Source organism: Melozone crissalis, unplaced genomic scaffold (assembly GCF_028551555.1).
Source record: "Melozone crissalis strain CALT ecotype California unplaced genomic scaffold, PUWL_Pcris_2 ptg000014l_1, whole genome shotgun sequence".
Taxonomy (NCBI): domain Eukaryota; kingdom Metazoa; phylum Chordata; class Aves; order Passeriformes; family Passerellidae; genus Melozone; species Melozone crissalis.
In genome coordinates, this window is record NW_026535792.1 from 8,676,163 (window position 1) to 8,693,851 (window position 17,689).

Consider the following 17,689-nt stretch of genomic DNA (forward strand, 5'->3'; position numbering starts at 1 on the left):
TTTGTTCATTAAGAAAACAGGCATCCATTCTAAATTCCTTTCAGACTAAGGCATGATGACACATTTGGCATTAATTACATTGTGGTGCCATAACACTTATTTGCAGGACTGACTGCCACTGGAAAACATTTTCCTTTTCCTACCTGCAGCAAATTTGTAGAAATAATCAGTGTAACAAGCAGAGCAAATCAATTTCCGAGGGTCAGAGTACTTTAGCATATCTACCACCAAAACCAAAAAAGCACTGAGGTACAATTTGCTGTTGACCACATTGAAAAAAATCATTCTGTCTCACTGCCTCCTCTTCCTTCCTGAATTCCAGCCTTGTTCTCCATTGTGTCCACAAGGTTGCTGGAATTATCATTTGCTTTGCCTGACACTCATCATGTTTCATTCCCTCCTTGAATCTCATTTACAGGTTTCAACTTCCCCCTCCAAACTTCCTGTCTTTACCCTTCGTGTCTACACAGCATCACCTCCAGTGCCTGCCCTGACTCTGGATCCTTGTGCTGCCCAGACAGCTGAGGTAAAAACTGCACCTCAGTACTTTAAAAAAAAAATACAAATATAGTATTCAGGATACTACTGTGGCAAAGCCTGAGGATTAGGACAACACAGAAATATATGAGAATAACTTGCTGCTGAAAAGAATGGTAAAGCCACCAAAAAATTCCATCTGCTACCAACAAGCTGCTTCTAGTGACAAGCATTAAAACATTACAGATAAGAGTCTGGACAACATGAACTACCATAAGGATGTTTTTAATTTCAGTGCTTTAAATTGCCTTTTTTCCTTTTTGCACTAATGACTGGTCATAAGCATATAAGCAATCTTACTCCAGTTAAACAGAAAAAATCTGTACAGCCCTGGATATCACCTATCCGTGCTGCACTGAAATGCCTGTCTTAAAATATTCACTGATTGTGAATTTTACTCAAACAAAACTGTCCTTAAAATATTTTTCTCAGAAGTTCATTTCTCTTTCCAAGCCTGCAAGTAATCCTAGTGCTGAAAATGGCAACACAAAAGTGAATTTATTATACCTGGCAAAACCAAGAAAATTTTCCTGGCCTGTCTCAACAATCATTGTAATAATTGCCAACAAAAATCAGTAAAGTGAATATTTTCAAATGTCTCCCAGGCATATCATGCGCTATCCAGTGTACCCATCACTCTGATTTTCTCCAAGATGTGAGGAACTCTGAGGCATGAGCTGGAAGTTGTTACAGCTCTAAGAGCTGACATTATAATGTACAGATGACAATCCAGAATTGGTCCTCTATGCTGCCCAACCTCAGTTTGAAAACATCAAAATCACAGAATCATAGAATGGTTGGAAGGGGAGCCTGAAAGGCTTCTCTTTTCCAGGCTGAACAATGCCAATTCTCTCAGCCTTTCCTCACAGGACAAGTCTCTTAGCTTTCATCTTCTCCTGGATGAAAGCTGAGAGAACACTCATTGGAGTTTGGTAGAGATGCATTCTGGACCACAGAAATAACTATAAGATTATATTTTCTAAGATATTTTCAGTTCTTTGAAGTAAACACAGCTATGCACTATAAGCAGATTATGGTTGCATTTATCTGCCATCACAGTGAGAAGGATATCACAGTCAAATATCTCCTTTATTTCCTGAAAAAAAAATCTAGTTCAATTTTTGTTACATTTGATAACCTTTGCTGGGATTGGCAGTTCATCAGCTGGACACAGGCTAACAAAGGAACAAATTAAATGAGTTCATGCCAGGATATGTGAAACAATGAGAACAGGGAACCTAAGCAGCAAATTAAGCATGCTAAATTGGCATGCAAATATAAACCTCTTACAGGAGCAGCAGAAGTTATTAAAGCAGCAAAGCTGTCCTCCAGCTTTCCAAATTTAACTAGGGTCGTGCAGGATTCATAACAGCACAAAAGATGCCATACAATAAAAATTAAGAAGCACCAGTTATTGCCAGGCTTCCAGCACATTTTCCTGCAGTAGGGAACAGAATCATCCTTCATGATTTTACAGACTGAAGCTCAACACTTTGATCAGCTTAGGCTATGAGTTTGCAATAGCCAAGGCTATTTCTAACAATTTGTTTTGCAGGACTTGGTTTGACATTTCACAGAGAGAAGAATCAGCCACTCTCAGCTGCAACCATTTCTTCTGTAGATATGTGCTTATTCAGTTTGTTTGCTTTCTCATTTTTTTTTTTATCCCTTGGCAAGGCTTCACACACATTTCTGAGGAACAAAAACAGATTTAAAAATCATTATTATAAGTCAATGCAGGACTGTATAATAGAAAGACTTTTACTGAAAGTAGGAAAGCATATAATCTTGTTATGAATAAAGCCAGCCAAACTTCACACAACTATGCCAGGTACCTGCAACTTGGGAAAGGCCATGTCTAATTTCCACAAATCATTGCTGCTTTTAGACTCTTTCATACTCCGTAATATGGAAGGATGTAGCCAACAGAAGATGCTTGCTACAGAAATAGTGTTACAAAAGCACTCCCAAATAAGATACAGTTATAAAAAATATGTAAAAAGCCATAGGATTTTCAATGTAACTTGCAGAACAGATCAAGGCCCTGCCCTTCAATTATATTGTGGTGTACCTTTTACTCAGGATTTAACAAACAAACACAAGAGAAGAAAAGAGAAAGGTGCTTACAAAAAATAATGGATAAATTAACAAACACTATCTATGATACTCAGAAAGTACCTACAGGAATTAATATCAGCAAAAATACCTGTAACAGTAGAGTCTCATCAGAAGAGCCTATTAATTCCCAAAGGACCAAGCAGCCCTGACAGATTCTATGAACTAGAGGACTGGGAAAAGAAAATCCCAAAATAAATGAAGAAAACCCCAAAATAAATGAAGAAAACAACTTGAGAGGTAGCAAAATAAATGGAATTTGAGGAGTGCAGGACCATGAAAGACAAGAGAGCAAGAGAAGGAACAAAATTATGTTAATTCTAAAGCCTCCTTTAGAATGCAGCTGTCTACAGCTTCCCCACAAGGGGCAGAGGAGGGGCAGGCACTGTTCTCTTCTCTCTGGTGACAGTGACAGACCTGAGGGAGCAGCGTGAGGCTGAGTCAGGGGAGGCTCAGGTTGAATATAGGGGAGAAGGTGGCTGGGCAGCCCACCAGAGGGTGGCTGGGCACTGGAACAGCCTAGCCAGGGAACTGGTCACAGCACCAAGCCTGATAGAGCTCAAGAAGCACTTGGACAACACCCCTGGGCACATGGTGGGATTCTGGAGTGCAGGCCAGGAGCTGGACTCAATGATCCCAGTGGAACTCTTCCAACCCAGGATATTCTGATTTTATTATTCCTTCTCTGCCATAAAGTCACCATTGCATTCCTTATCAACCAGAACCCAATGGTCAGTTTTGACCCTTCATGCTCCAGGTCTGAAAGAATCAGGAGAATGTCACCTACTTCTCCATCTAGCCACTAAGAGGCAAACTTTTCTCTCTCCTTATAGCTACTGTTCAGATCTAGCTGGTCTCCCAAGGCTGATTCACCTTTCTCCTTTCTGATTTTATTCTCTGTTTTCCTAAGTCATATGATATACAAGTGGCCTAAATTTTCACATGAAACTTCTTTGTTAATGTAACCAGTTCCCTGATGTTTCTTATTTTACATTTTCACTAATATTTTGACATAAAATCCTGCATTGTCATACTAATTGCACATTTGTACTCTTAAGCCTTGGAATTTGAGTCCCTGTATGACCATGTCCATTCAGAATTTTTTTATCTCAAAGCTGACTCTACTGAATCATTTACATACCCTGTTACATCATGGGAAATCAAGCAAGTCTTCTGTAAGACACCATTGCTGCTTTAAGTTTTGCCAAAGACTGCTGCCAGGATCAACAGAGACTAAAAAGTTCTGTGTGGATTTAGTGATTGTTCTCCACAGAGAACTCTATCACCACATGGATTTTTTAAGAGAGAGAACCGTTTTTTATGCCAAAAGACTACACAAAATGGAGATATAAATGCAAATGAATTTCCTCTTTGATAATCATCTTATGCAAATATCAGTCCACTTACATCAGTGGTGTATCCTGCAACAAGAAGAAAATCTATCTAAGCTTTTCTCTTATTGAATATAACTCATTAGTTTTTATGTCACTAATTTTTTATTTAATTTCTTGTTTGCTGCAGCTACTACTCCTTAAGATTGCTCAAATGTTGTATTTGGGGTTTCTCTTTCCATGTGAAAGCCCTAGTTAAAAAGCTTAGTAGCCTTGACATTTATTTGATATTGCTTTCTCCTCAGTAACTCCTATCAAGATGATAGGGAGTATCATAAACTTTCTTAGGGAGTAAGACATGAACAAATTGTATGGATTATGATGATTCTATGCATTCTTTTGTGTGTCTGCTTCCTTCCTCCAAGATGGATTCTCAAAAGTTTAAATAATAGCAATGCTTATGGTCTGGTGATCTTCATAATTAGTTCTGATATATTATTGAAAATGCTTTCTGCTGCCAGAAGCAGGGAGAAGGGTAAGCTGCTCTTTGATTACCTTAATGAACATATATAACACATTTTAAACACAATTTATTCTGAACTTTCACCAAGAGTTCCCTATACCTAAGAGATGCCAGTGCAATTCCAGGATCTCCCCTAAGAGAGAAGCACAGGCCCCCAGTGCTCTGTGTGATCACAGAGACCTCAGGGGAGCAGCACAAAAATACTGTTCCTGCACACAGAACAGATACTCTGCCTCCTTTGTAAAGAGCTCAGCCCTTGCTTTTACACTAATCCATTTTACTTGCTTGTTGTTAAAATTCAGATTAAAAATGGCCCATTCTGTATTATTCCAGTCCACTGAAAAGTACATACAGGACGACTCTTTCTAATACTTGAAAGTTATTTCAGCAAGAAAGTTATTTCTCTGCAGAACAGGTGTTCATGGAATTAATGGTCTAGATTTAAAGTTTGGACTAGCAAATAAACTTTGAATATTATTGTACATTGCAATGATCATTTTTGCAATTTTCTTATTTATTCCATTATTTGTGCTCCATCCATTTGCTGCATCCTCCGCATTACATTGCAACAATTTCTCTCCCACAGCTCAAATAAAAGCCACCAACTAAGCAGCACTAATTTACAAGCCCATTGTTACACAGAAATGCTAAAATCTTCTGAGCCTCAAATTAGAACAGTTGCCAGGGTCTTCAGACATATAAAATATTTTCTGTAGGCCGTGATGTCTGACATAAATACACTGCCAGAGTAGGGTCAGCCAATTCAAAACCATAAATAGCAGAATGGTGGCAGAAAATGTTAAAAACAATTACAATACACATGTTCTTTCCCCCTCAGGACAAAAGAGTCTCATCACGTTCCTTTTTGCTCTGCCAGAAATATTTAACTGATTCATGTTTTGTGGTATAAATACATAAATCAGTTTCTGTTCCTGTTTCTAGACAGCTCATTTTATGTAACACAGATTCATGTGGAACAAAGTATTGTGATCTCTATAATTTCCTTATCTCTAAACCTTAATTACCACAAATAAGCTTCTCATGGGGGCCAGTGGGATACAGTTTCTAGCAAACAAATTTAGGAAATGTTCAAAGATAGGGTGACTTCTATCTCCAGTGTTATTTGTGTACATCATTATTTTGCTTCGAGACTGGAGTGTATGTTTGCACCATGGAAAATGAAGGGAACAGATTGGTCTCTTTTTTTAACACTGTCCTCACAGGGAAGGAAAACCCAAAAGGAGGAAAGTGACATCACTTGTGTGAAGTGACATCACAGGGCAAGGATTGATCCAACAGGCAATTCACAATAAAGGAGAGGAATAATGCTGCAGGCAAGGCTAAAAAGGGAAGCAAAGACAACTCTGAGCACTATCCATAGATAGCCCTAAAGTGGGAACTGACAGAATGATCTGGGTCACAAGAGGCCGTGCAGAAATGTGGCCTTCCAGTTTCAGGAGCAGTGTGTCCACATTGGCAGGACTTTCTGCCTGAACAACCCACACAGTCAAAGTCAGCTTAAGTCATGGAGCTCAGGGCTATTTTTTTTTTTTCTCTACAGATAATCTTGCTATTGCTTTTTACATGCAAAAATTGCCAAGCGAAAGCAGATTTCAAAATCTCAAGCATGAGTATTCATGGAGACTGAAGTTTTAATAGATCAGTGAGCTGATTTCCACCCATTATAGCAGGACCACAGCTCAGCCACAGTGATTTTGCGTCAGTGCCTGTTCTGAGGACAGAACTCTGCAGCTCAGCACATGCAATGCACTCCATACCTTGGAAGTGGGTGAACATCTCAAGTCTCTTCAAGCAGGTCCCAAACAAGCAGTTCCTAAAAGAAGTCAGTTGAGACTTTTTTGCACCCAATGGCATTGCCAGTCTCATTGTTCTGGTCAGACACCTTGAAGAAATACTCCACAGCATGGAAAAGAGGCATTTTTAAGTTGCCTAAGGGCAGACATACATGATGCACAGTCCTGCAAAGAGATAAATGCAAGAAGCAATGGAGCTTTGTTAATGGTGTTTCTGCTCCCACTGAACTATTTATTGCTGATGAAAGTATTTTAGCTGATTCAGAGTTAATACAGATCTCTGAAAAATACAGTGTTATTTCTTGAAGACATACTTTAAAATTTCTATATTCTTTTCATAAATTACTGTTTGCGGAATGACAATATTTTTCTGAGAGATACAGAACTCTAGTGGTCTTTCAAGTCCATCTGCTGAATGGAATTCAGCCAGGAAGAGGAGAAAATCTTCAAATAGCTTGCACAGTCAGTCATGATGGAACAGCTTAATTTGAAGAGAAAATATTCATTATACAATTTCTCTAAAGGGAAATGCTCTCTACAAATCTAAATTAGAAACCAGTAGAAAACACCATGGAGATGTGGATAACTCAATCCAAACAAACTGCCAAGTATAATTATTATTATTATTATTATTATTATTACTACTACTACTACTAGTCTTAGTCTTAGTAGTCTTAGACACATTGAAAATTATTCCCTTCTCCTTCCTTCCTTCTCTAGCATAATCTTTTGGTTATAAACCACCAAATTATCAATTATATTCATTTTGGATATCTTTTACCAGATAAAAGAGTAAATTTCCACTCATGTATACCTGTATCAGCAAACTTACTGCCAATACGGCACACAGGAATCCTGCTCCTTTTCCTTGTAAACGACAGACTGAAAGGTCAGTTTAATGGATTGCTACATTTCACAAAATAATGTACCGTGACCAGGTTCACTGCTTCCCAGCAAAAATCATCACAGGAAAACTCCACACTGAATTCACAGCCAAAAGGGGAGGCATCCCCACAAGTGGCAAAACAACAATCCTTAAATCAGATGACAAAAACTACTTAATTCCTTTTGTTCTGTGAACAGAGGAGTGTTTGGGGCACAGGTCAGAATAAGAAACTGTAGTTAAATTATTAACAAGTAGGTTAATCACTTTAATAGCCAGAAACCTAATAACAGCAAAGAAAACTGATTCATAGCATGTGTCGGAATAATGCTAGTGTAAAATAATAACATGAAAGAAGACAAATTGTCCCAGAGAACGTTTTACTCCTGTGCAATATTATTTAGTCTGTATTCTTAATCAAATTTGGCATACTCACAAATTTCAAAAGGAAAAAAGAAAACAGGAAAAAACCCCCATAGCCACACTCCCAAGGCAGAAAAGGCAGGTAATAAAAACATTCACATCCAACATGTGCATGATTTGATGACTTAGTTTTAGTATTTTTTGCTCTTCTCTAAGTAAGATCACATTAATTTTTCATGAACTTAATATACATTCACACCCATTCAGACCCTGCCCTTTTAGCCAGACTGGACCACACATGATAATTTGTAGTACTGACATTTACCAATGCATTTATAATTTCAAGTATTTAAAACATGTTCTAACTCACACATTTCTGACAAGCTTAAGGCAATTAAAAGTCTAACCAGCCCAGCATTTTATGTAAACTAATGGCATAGATAGCTCTATGTGCTATTTGGGGTCTTCTCAACAATCTAGTTATCTTTCATTAAAAAGAAAACAAAAAAAAACCAAAAAGAGAAGATTAAAAGGGTAAAATATGTGCAACTCCAGACAGTAGAACAGTCTCTGAAAGTAGCTGGCTAAAATTTTATTTAACAATGACTTAAAAAAAAAACCAACCAAAAAACCAAAAAACAAACGCCCGCAATATTATTGTACATAGTAAATCACATAGACCTTTAATTCTGGTCAGTTTGTATTCTGGCATAACTTGACACACAAAACAGATCAATTCTTTCACAAGCACAGCTTTTCTTCACACCATTTAATAAAGCAAACAACTGTTAGGAGTAAACACAGATTTTATCTGCATGTAAGGAAACTGAGCTGAGTTGAACAGCCTGTAAACTTTCCTGCAGGGAAGATGTTCAATTTTCAAACATCTTTATCGGGAGCTCTTTTTGTTTGTTTACAGGAAATACTATGTAATCAGAAATTAAATCCTTCCAGGTAACAAGGATACTCAGCATAATCCTGCTAAGAGATGCTTGGAGACATTTTTGTACACAGCTACATTGTAGTACAGATACTTTTCTCTGCATCAGAATGTGTAAGTAAATAAATACAGACAGTGCAAAAGGCTACAAAACTATGGAAGCTTGCTGTGAATTCTATATATGCTACAGCAAGACAGTGCACCTGCTCTTAATGACACAGCTAAGCATAAGAGATGATTTTATAACAATGATTTATTACTGAATATTGATTGAAGGGGCTTAATTCTGAAACAAGAAAAAGGTGTTTGTCTTTTGGCATTTAGCTAAGATGAACGAAGTTTCTTCCTTATTCTAATTACAGTTTCAGCATTGCTGGCAACAGAGCTAGGTGTAGGGAAGTGTCACTTACTAGAACTGAACACTGAGTGGTGCTATTTGAACAAAAATGGATAGAATTTGGTCATTGAAAGTTTGGGATGTGCTAAATAACTTTTTGAGTGATAACTTCTTGGGTTACAAAACAAACAGGAAAGTGCCAAGTTTTCACGTGAATTACTGTCAAAACTGCCTGATGATAAGACGTAGCCCAGCTGTCCATGCAAAAAACAATTTTCTTTTCATCTTTGTAAGTTGTCCTGCATTGAAACTTTATGATAGCAAGCTTGCACGAAAACTGTGACAGTGGTAAAAGGATTAAATGTGTTGTGCAAGGATTTACACCTTCTCTGAATATCATAGGCTTAGCCTATCTGGAAAATAAACACAGGGCATGGGCATAGTCACTTAGCTTAACTTGCCTTGTAGATTTCAAACTAAGATAATAACAAAGCAAAACATTTACAAACAAAACATTTACAATTGATACATTCACTTCCTCTAAACATTAAGAAGTTTTTCACAATGAGTGTGGTAAAACACCGGCACAGGTTGCTCAGAGAGGTTGTGGCTGCTCCAGGCCAGCTTGGATGGGGCTTGGAGATCCCTGCTCTGGTGAAGGGCTCCCTGTCCACGGCAGGGGAGGGCTGAAATGAGGTGATTTTAAGGTGATTTCAACATAGATTCAATCACAGTGCAGTGATAACGAACTGATTTATTGTGTTAAACTGGTGCACCTCTTTGTTTAATATGTAGTGTAAAAGGCGAGTGCCCGAGAAGGCTTGAGCTGCTCTCACTGCTCTGTCGGACAGACCGACACGGTAAGTGCTGGAACAAGAGCGAACAGCCTCAGGCTGCCCTGGCGGAGCTCACACTGAGAACTGCTCCACCGAAAGGACTGGCCAGCACTGGAACGAGCTGCCAGGGCAGTGCTGGAGCCACCACGCTCGGGGGTATTTAAAAGACGCGTGCACTTCGGGACATGGCTCTGGGAGGACCTGGCAGTGTTGGATTTTCAGTGGGACGGGACGATCTAAACGCTCTTGCGCCCTGTCAAACACTCCATGACCCCACTGCCCCTCACGGCCCCGCTCCGCCTTCAGAGCCGCGCAGGCCCCGCCCTGCCTGGCGCGGGCTGGCCAATCGCCGCCCCGCCCTCTCCGGGCTGGCCAATTGCGGCTCCGCCCTTTCTAGGCTGGCCAATCGCCGCCCCGCCCTCCCCGGGCTGGCCAATCGCGGCGCGGTGCGGTCGCTATGGCGACGCCGGACGCGGCCCGGCCCGGCCATGGCTTCCTACCGCCTCGGGGTCCGCGTCGGGAACTGGCTGGAGGACGAGATCGCACAGCAGGTACCGCCATCCATCCCCGGGTACTGCCATCCATCCCCAGGCACCGCCGTCCCCGGACACCGCCGCCCCCCTGCTCTGGGCTGCCCCCCGGCTCCCTAAATCCACTTTAAAGCCGAGATTGTGGGTGCTGGATAACATATTTGCTCCTCTCTCCTTTGCCGACAGGACCTCCTGAAGGATTTTATCCGTAAGAGAGAGAAAGGACAACTTTTTGTACAGAGATTAGCCAGGCTTAAAGAGAATATTTTCAAGAAGGTAATTTTTTGAAGAGGGTTGTGTCCACTTCCCCATGTCCCCCACAGAGTGGCATAACTCCTGTTATTGTTCTTCATGCACTAACAATGATACAGAATTTATATACTAAAATATTTATGATGTTAGGTTCGGACAATTCTGTAAAGTACCGCGTGAATTCTCATTTAGGTAGAGCTGTCAGTGTCCTCTGATGGATTTGTTCACTTTGGAGACACCGTGCTGCTCGTGAACCCGGACTGCACCCCCCCGGAGGAGAGGGACCCCGAGCTGCGCGGCGATGTCACCCTGGCTGTGGACATGGAGGAAGTGTCCCTGTACTCGGACGAGCCCCTGCAGATCTCACGTGGACTCAGTGCCGTCAAGAGGGTGGACCCCATAGGTCGAAATGCTTTCTGTATTGTAAGGTCTGCTGCTTTATTCGGAGTTATTTTCAATTATTAGTTTAGCTTTAGGTATCTTGTTTCGAGAAATGCACAATGAAGTTTGCTAATATACAAAGGAATATGAGTAAATTTAATTTATTTAAGAAAGAGTCTTCAATCATGCATTAAGCTTGATTCTATCCTGCATATTACTCTGATTAATTCCAAGGACTTCTAAATCAGCTTAGGTGAACTTGACAGTATGAAGTTCACTGTATCATTTGGTAATAAAATGATACATTTGCAGCTGTTTTTATTCCAGTTGCAGAGAAAATATGTCCAAATATCACTAGTATTAATATTCACTCTCCTGCTAGCAGAAATATGTGTCTTTGCTTTTGCTTTCCATGAAGTGGACATGGTTCTGGTTCTAAAAAATCCAACATATTCTCTCTCTCAAATATATAGAACAAAAGAACAGGGTCCTGCTCGATAGTCAAAGGCTCTGCCTTAGGTTAAGATATTTTACCTATTTTAAAAGGTAAACAGCATAAAATTTTGTCACAAAGCAACATCTAACTGCACACCAAAACAGACAAAACCCCTAAACAATAGTGAAACTGATATTTGAATGTACCTTTTTTCCCTTTTTACAATTTTAACAGTGTTGATGGAAGTGCAGTAGGTGAACCACTTCGATATGGGCAGAACTTCCTTCTTGGGACAAAAGGAGGGGTTTCTGACAAACTGGTAAGGCACCAAAGTTACAAATGGCAGTGGTAGCATGTACTGATAATGTGCATTGAATCCTTCCCTAAGAATAGATATATAAAGCTGTACACCGGTGCAATTTCTTAGTTTTACAGAACAGGCTCAGAATTGTGCATAGGTCAAGATAAGAAAAAGAAAGTTTATGCTACTTACCTGAGGTCAGGTGTGCAGACCAAGGGGGCTGTTAGCCAGAATGACTGAATAAAGGAAATCTAAAAGGGAAAGAAAAAGAAATCACAATTAGATTGTGAATCATGAAAGAATTCTTCAAGGAGATTTTAGGGTTTTTTCACTTTGAACAACTCACTTCGGTGTTGGAGTTGATGATCTTTGTAGGTCCCTTCCAACTCACAATATTCTGTGAAACTCCAAAATGAGAAGATTTCCTTTCTTATGAAGATAATCTATAGTAGGAATAGAAACTCATGCACTCTTCCATCATTCTGAGGAAACAGATTTCTATTTCTATTTTAAAAGGGAACATTCTTTCCTGCTGCAAATTAAAAGCAAATAAAGCATTACACGTGCATATGCCCTCAAGATAAATTACCACAACTTTGAAAAAGTTCTGAAAAACTTCTCAACAATCACTTTGGTGAAATAAAAATATTTGGAATGTAAATTCAATTTTAAATTAGTATTCACAAATCTGCATATAGAATAACTACTTAATGAGTTTATCAGCAGTATAGAATTTATCCTATGGGTTTTGCCTGCACAGTTTTAGCTGGGAAGACTGATCTATCAGGAGCCTAGAGAAAAGTTCTTTTGTTCAAAAATATGTTTCAAAATTACATATCTTGTTTCTTTTACATTAATACTGTCCTTAATATATATATATTTTTTTTACAGTTTTATCTGGCAAGTGACCACAAAACATTTAGAGATTTTGCTCAAAAATCTCGCCTTCAGAAAGTATTTCTGACAGGTGAGCTTTCCTATTTGACTTTCTGGCAAGCAAAGTCCTTGGATCCACAACTGCGTCTCGAACACGAAGGATGTCCAGTTCCTGTAAGAAACTAAAACTGTAGGAAATGTTATGAAAATTTAATTGAAACAGGTGGACTACTAAGAAAAAATGTTATGTTGATTTTATTCACATATTTATGTGAGTTATGCCAGTTCTAACCTCTACTTTTAGGAAGGGGGAGAAGGAAGGAACAATTTCTTTAATTAGGAATCTGCTTATAAAAATATTTGTTTCTACTGTTCATTTTGAGGTTGACTTGTTCAGTTTTTCTCATCAGAAATTTTCAAAGCTTGACATGATAATGTTGGGGGGTGCATAACTTACCTGTTTTTCAGGCCTTTTGAGACAGTAAATTCCATTTCCAATATTTGGAGATGCAATTAACTGAAAGGTCCTGTACATTAAAGGTCTAATAAAATTCTCAAGGCATCTGAATAAGTGGATGATTTTCCAAATGTTTTCAAGCTTTTGTAAATACACTATTTTCCTGTACCAGATGACTGCTGGCCTCCCTGAAGTGCTGGTGTACAACAGAGTATCACAAATACAATTGCTCCTTCACAGCCTTGAGCTAAGACTCATTTACATGAATAAGCTCACTAATAAACACAGTCAAAGTTAACTAATTGTTAAAGACAGTCTTTATTCACACTTCTGGTTTAAAAATGTTTGTCAAGTGTCTTCCCTTGCTCTCTTTTTTCCAGTCAGAAACTAAAATTATTATTACTCATTGCTACACCAACCGCAACTTAGCTGTTCCGAGGACCTTCTGTGTGTGGTAAGAGTAACTTACAACGGGCAGGGTGTGCACAGTGATGGGCCAGCATCAAGAATTACTGTGAGGAACCAGAGAAGTGCTTTAGGAACACACTGAGGAAATGGAAAATAATAGAAAATGCCGTTCTCCTTTCCCTTATTTTACTTATTGGCTGTAACGTGCTGCTGGGTTGCTGCAGGCAGTTGGATCAGTCTTTGTTTTTTGGATTTTTTTTCATTATCATATCATTCTTTTAGTGTTCTCTAGTTTTTTAGTGGTTCTCCCTTTGAATATCTTGAACAATGTCAGTTGTTTGAACTAATTTTGGAGGAATAAAATTATATACTAAGAAGTGTAAAGAACAAGGGAACTAAATAAAATCACAGTGCATAAAATTCTAGATGCTTATGTCCATCTGAATCAATGTCTCAACAAAACAAAGTTAATCTCTCAATTCAGTTAATACATATGCATTAAATTAATATTGATTAGGCTAAGGAGTACACCAATGTTTCCTATTAACTTCTTAGCAAGACCTGACTGAGGATTTGTGTAAGGTTTTTGAGGATGAAAGGTCTGAAAGTTTGAGGCTGAAGAAGTTGTTAAGTAGCCAGAATCCTCCTCAGTCAGAGAGAAGTGAGGATGAGGGCATAACCAGCTTTTACAAATTTTGTTGTTCTATCAGGGCCTTATTCTGCTGGGGCTAGAAAGATGGCATTTATTTTGGATTCCTAAATTATTCATAGGAAACCAAGTGGGTTATTTTGTTTCTTTTAAGTTTCTGGTATTTGAAAGTGCATGGTGATATTTCTGAGTATACCAAGAGAAAAATGAGAAAGTCTCAAACAATTCACAAGTAATGAAGATTTGCTGAATTTGTATATATATTAATTCTCCCTGCCTATCCCATCTCTTTTGACTTTGCAGGTCTAGTTTTGGAAGAGAATTTGAAGTAATTTGTCACAATTATCTTGATGCCCGCAAAGTTGAAGAAGATAAGAATTACTGGGAGATAATTACAGCAAATCCTGGTCCTCGAGATGGTACAATGCCTGACAGACCCAAAGCTCTCCCAGAAGGGTATGAGCATAAATTAGTTTAATGAAAAGGCAGAGGATGTAAAAGCTCAAGACCACAGCCAGGAGAGGTTGATGAGACTGATTATTGTTTCTTTCTGTTTATATTTTAGTTTTAGAGATGTTTATTTTAAAAATGGAAATTAAAGTCTGTCATTAGTAATATTGCATAATCTCATTAACTCATCAAGGTTATAATGGGCAAAAAACTCTTAAAGTTTGATGAGCAACATGAAAAAATTGTAAATCAGGAAAGGCTCCATTTTCCATTTTCACATTCACCAATGACAAAAGTTGTCAGAATCCAGAAAACCTAATAGATTTTCATTAAATTACTGCCTCTCAGAGTATACTTAACCAATTCTTCCAAAGCCAAACCAGTGTCACAATTCTTAAAAGGGTGAGTGGACAGTTTCCAAAACACTGAAAACCAAACACACGCATATCACTTTGACATTTAAAGTTCATCTGAAAGAAAGTTGGTTGTTGAATTTGTTCCACCCTCCTTCTAGCACAATATTGCCAATTATTAAATCACAAATGAGACTTTTTAACCTAGAGTTTATCTTCTAATTCATGGATATAAATTGAGTTTTTAATGTTTTTCCATGTATTCTAAGCACTTTAATATCAAATAATCAAGAACTTGAGCACAGTGATACAGACTAGAGATTACAAAAACATTTTCCATGCATCAACATGTTCCATTTACCTCTCACCCACAGCATTTTTCAATCCATAGTAATTTCTAACAAGTTTGAGAGTAAGGTAAAATTGTCAAAGAAAATTAGGCACCCACAAGTTTCATTATAGTAAAAGCCAAAGCAGAAAACAAATATGATATGCTGTAAATTTATCCAGAATATTGTAATCTATCTTTGTACCTAATTAGATGGCAGAATATCCACATGAAAAAAAAAAAAATAAGGCCTTGGAGGGTAGAAATTTCAGCTGAAACTCACATTTGCTTAAAAACAAAATCAACCAAGTATAAAATGCAAATACCTGGAAAAATAGAGGTCATTACTGCATAGATTTACCTGTCTTTCTATAGAAGCTGAAAAAGCATCACAGAGAATCTTCTACTGCATGGCATTCCATTATATCTATTTAGTTAAACATATATTTATTTCATCTCCTACTGTACCACAAGAGCAGGCTCTTTCTGCACAAGTGAGTGACAACTCAAGTAAAATGCTACACTGATACCCATTTATAAAAGATTCCAAAGATCTTCAGTGATTATAAAGGGTAATTAAAACTTCTTAAGTTTTCCTAAACAACCCCACTAAACATTCACAAAAGAAGGGATTGGTCCAAACATTTTTTTAAGCTCTATTCCCAAATAATCTGTTTGAAGCCCACAGGCAAGGCTTACAAAGCTTTACCTTTATTCAGTATAAATTAAGTCAGCAGACTGCAGCATCTGGCATAGAGGATCTCAGAGCAGCAGGCGGAACATGCTGCTGTGACATGCTGCTTTGATTTGAGGGACTGTACTGCATAGGACAGTTTTAGAATCACACATTTTTTGTGTGTAAACCTTTACCTGTTATAGATGGGCTGTTTTAGAGGAAATTATCTTTAGGAACTTATTTCACTTTTTCCTTTCATTTTCTATGTAAGCATAATTACCACGATTTGTGATGTTTTTCTAGAGGGTCTGTTCATAATCCAACATTCAGAGGTAAAAATTTGCACATTTTCACAATGGATTGACCTAAGTCTACTTACATTTTATAGATATTAAAGTTTAGTAGATAAAGTTTCATAGGTATTTAATTTTAGTAAGACTTAAACTGCAGGAATGCACTGTAGTTTTTCTAATTTGGCCATTGGACTTTTACTGGTATTAGATGCAGCTCTTTCCACTCTAAGTCTCTTTAACTCTGGGTCAAATGTAGGAAACAAGAAGAGGCTTTAGACCAAAACCATTTCTGAAAGGAAGCTTCGTGTAAACTCATGCAGGAATGAGGACTGTGTGGGCAGGGTGCCTGGGCTGGCTGATGTTCTGAGTGAGTGTTTGTGCGTGTGAGTGGAAGGAAAGCAGTGCACTCTGTACAAAAACAAGTTTTGCAAAGACTTAGGAGGAAAAACAAAGAGATAAAAAGATACAGAAATGAATAAAAAAGCAGGTAATGTTGGAATTTGGTGCTGATTAAAAGTGGCTTGGAGACTTGTGTATTTTGATCGCTTCGTGCTCATTGCAAAGGATTTCTTGAGCTGAAAATAAACAGGATTGAATCAATATTCCTGATTCCATTAGCAGTGTTAAACCCACATATTTTTGCATAGCTCTTATATAATGTCATATATATTTATAATTAATCTAATTCACGATAACAAATACAGATATTTACCCGTTTCCCAATTTCTTTAAAGCTGCTTTTTGCACTTCTTAATATTGTCCACACGATGGCAGCACAACGTATAAACAGAACAATTCCTGCCATGTCTGTAAAACAGCCTGAGATGTTAAAATCCAAACGAGTCCCTGAAACAATGCCACAGAAGGAAACCGAGTTAAAACAGACTTGAATTCTAGGCTGGGATATGTCATTAATGTTATATCATCTTTCTGGAAAATAAAGTTAAGCACAAAGGTAGACAGAGCAACACAGGGAGTTGTGTATTGCATTCAATCAACTTTATATTAATTAGAACATTAAGTAATTTGTAACAAAAGCATAATTAGAGGAACTTAGGAGCTTCTTCTTTCACTTTCTCTGTAAAGATATTAAACTTCATGTGTGACAAGCAGTGCATATTTTTATAGGGCTACTGTTATTGCTTTTGCCAATTTACAGAAATTAGAATTATTCCCATTTTCACAACAGACTGACATAATTCTGCTTTTATTCTGTAGGTATTTAGGTATTTTTTATATATATATATATATATATATGTATATTATATATATTCTATACCTACCTTTATTCGGTAGGTATTAAACTAGGAAAAAATCAAGCTGTGTAGAGTGCAATGTAGGGTTTGTAATTTATCCATATGCTGATAAACACAGGATTTATTATAAAGAATTATGGGATTGAATATTAGTGGAGAGTATGAACAATCCTGCTATTGCTAGTTAGAATCACAATATTTCTGGTGGATAAGGCAATGGAAACCTGAACCACACCCCAAACCTGACCACTATGTTGCTTTTTCTTGTTCTAATACTGTGTATCATGAAATAAGGGCAGTGATGTTTCCCTCCTTTGCAATGCTTTGTTTTTTGTAGGTGTATGTGTTTAAAAAGCTTTCAATG

The 17,689-nt window shown here is 38.0% G+C and overlaps 1 protein-coding gene across 2 annotated transcripts; it reads left to right on the forward strand.

Moving 5' to 3' along the window:
- The first annotated feature begins 10,161 nt into the window (after positions 1–10,161).
- Positions 10,162–14,794, forward strand: CFAP161 (cilia and flagella associated protein 161). Of its 2 annotated transcripts, XM_054272812.1 has the most exons (7): positions 10,162–10,230; positions 10,396–10,485; positions 10,654–10,889; positions 11,513–11,597; positions 12,471–12,629; positions 13,293–13,366; positions 14,273–14,794. In XM_054272812.1, the coding sequence occupies exons 1-7, from the start codon at positions 10,168–10,170 to the stop codon at positions 14,445–14,447; spliced, it is 882 nt and encodes a 293-aa protein (XP_054128787.1). In that variant the 5' UTR covers positions 10,162–10,167; the 3' UTR covers positions 14,448–14,794. The 2 variants fall into 2 exon arrangements, with proteins under 2 accessions (XP_054128787.1, XP_054128788.1); XM_054272813.1 differs by lacking the exon at positions 13,293–13,366 and having other exon boundaries at positions 14,273–14,353.
- The last annotated feature ends 2,895 nt before the right edge of the window (positions 14,795–17,689 follow it).

What these genes read in the sequence shown, in the direction of transcription:
- CFAP161 (XM_054272812.1), top strand. Translation starts at nt 10,168, where the DNA reads ATGGCTTCCTACCGCCTCGGGGTCCGCGTCGGGAACTGGCTGGAGGAC. An exon ending in AGGACGAGATCGCACAGCAG is followed by an intron (nt 10,231 to 10,395) that starts GTACCGCCATCC and finishes CTTTGCCGACAG; the next exon opens with GACCTCCTGAAGGATTTTAT. An exon ending in GAGGGGTTTCTGACAAACTG is followed by an intron (nt 11,598 to 12,470) that starts GTAAGGCACCAA and finishes TTTTTTTTACAG; the next exon opens with TTTTATCTGGCAAGTGACCA.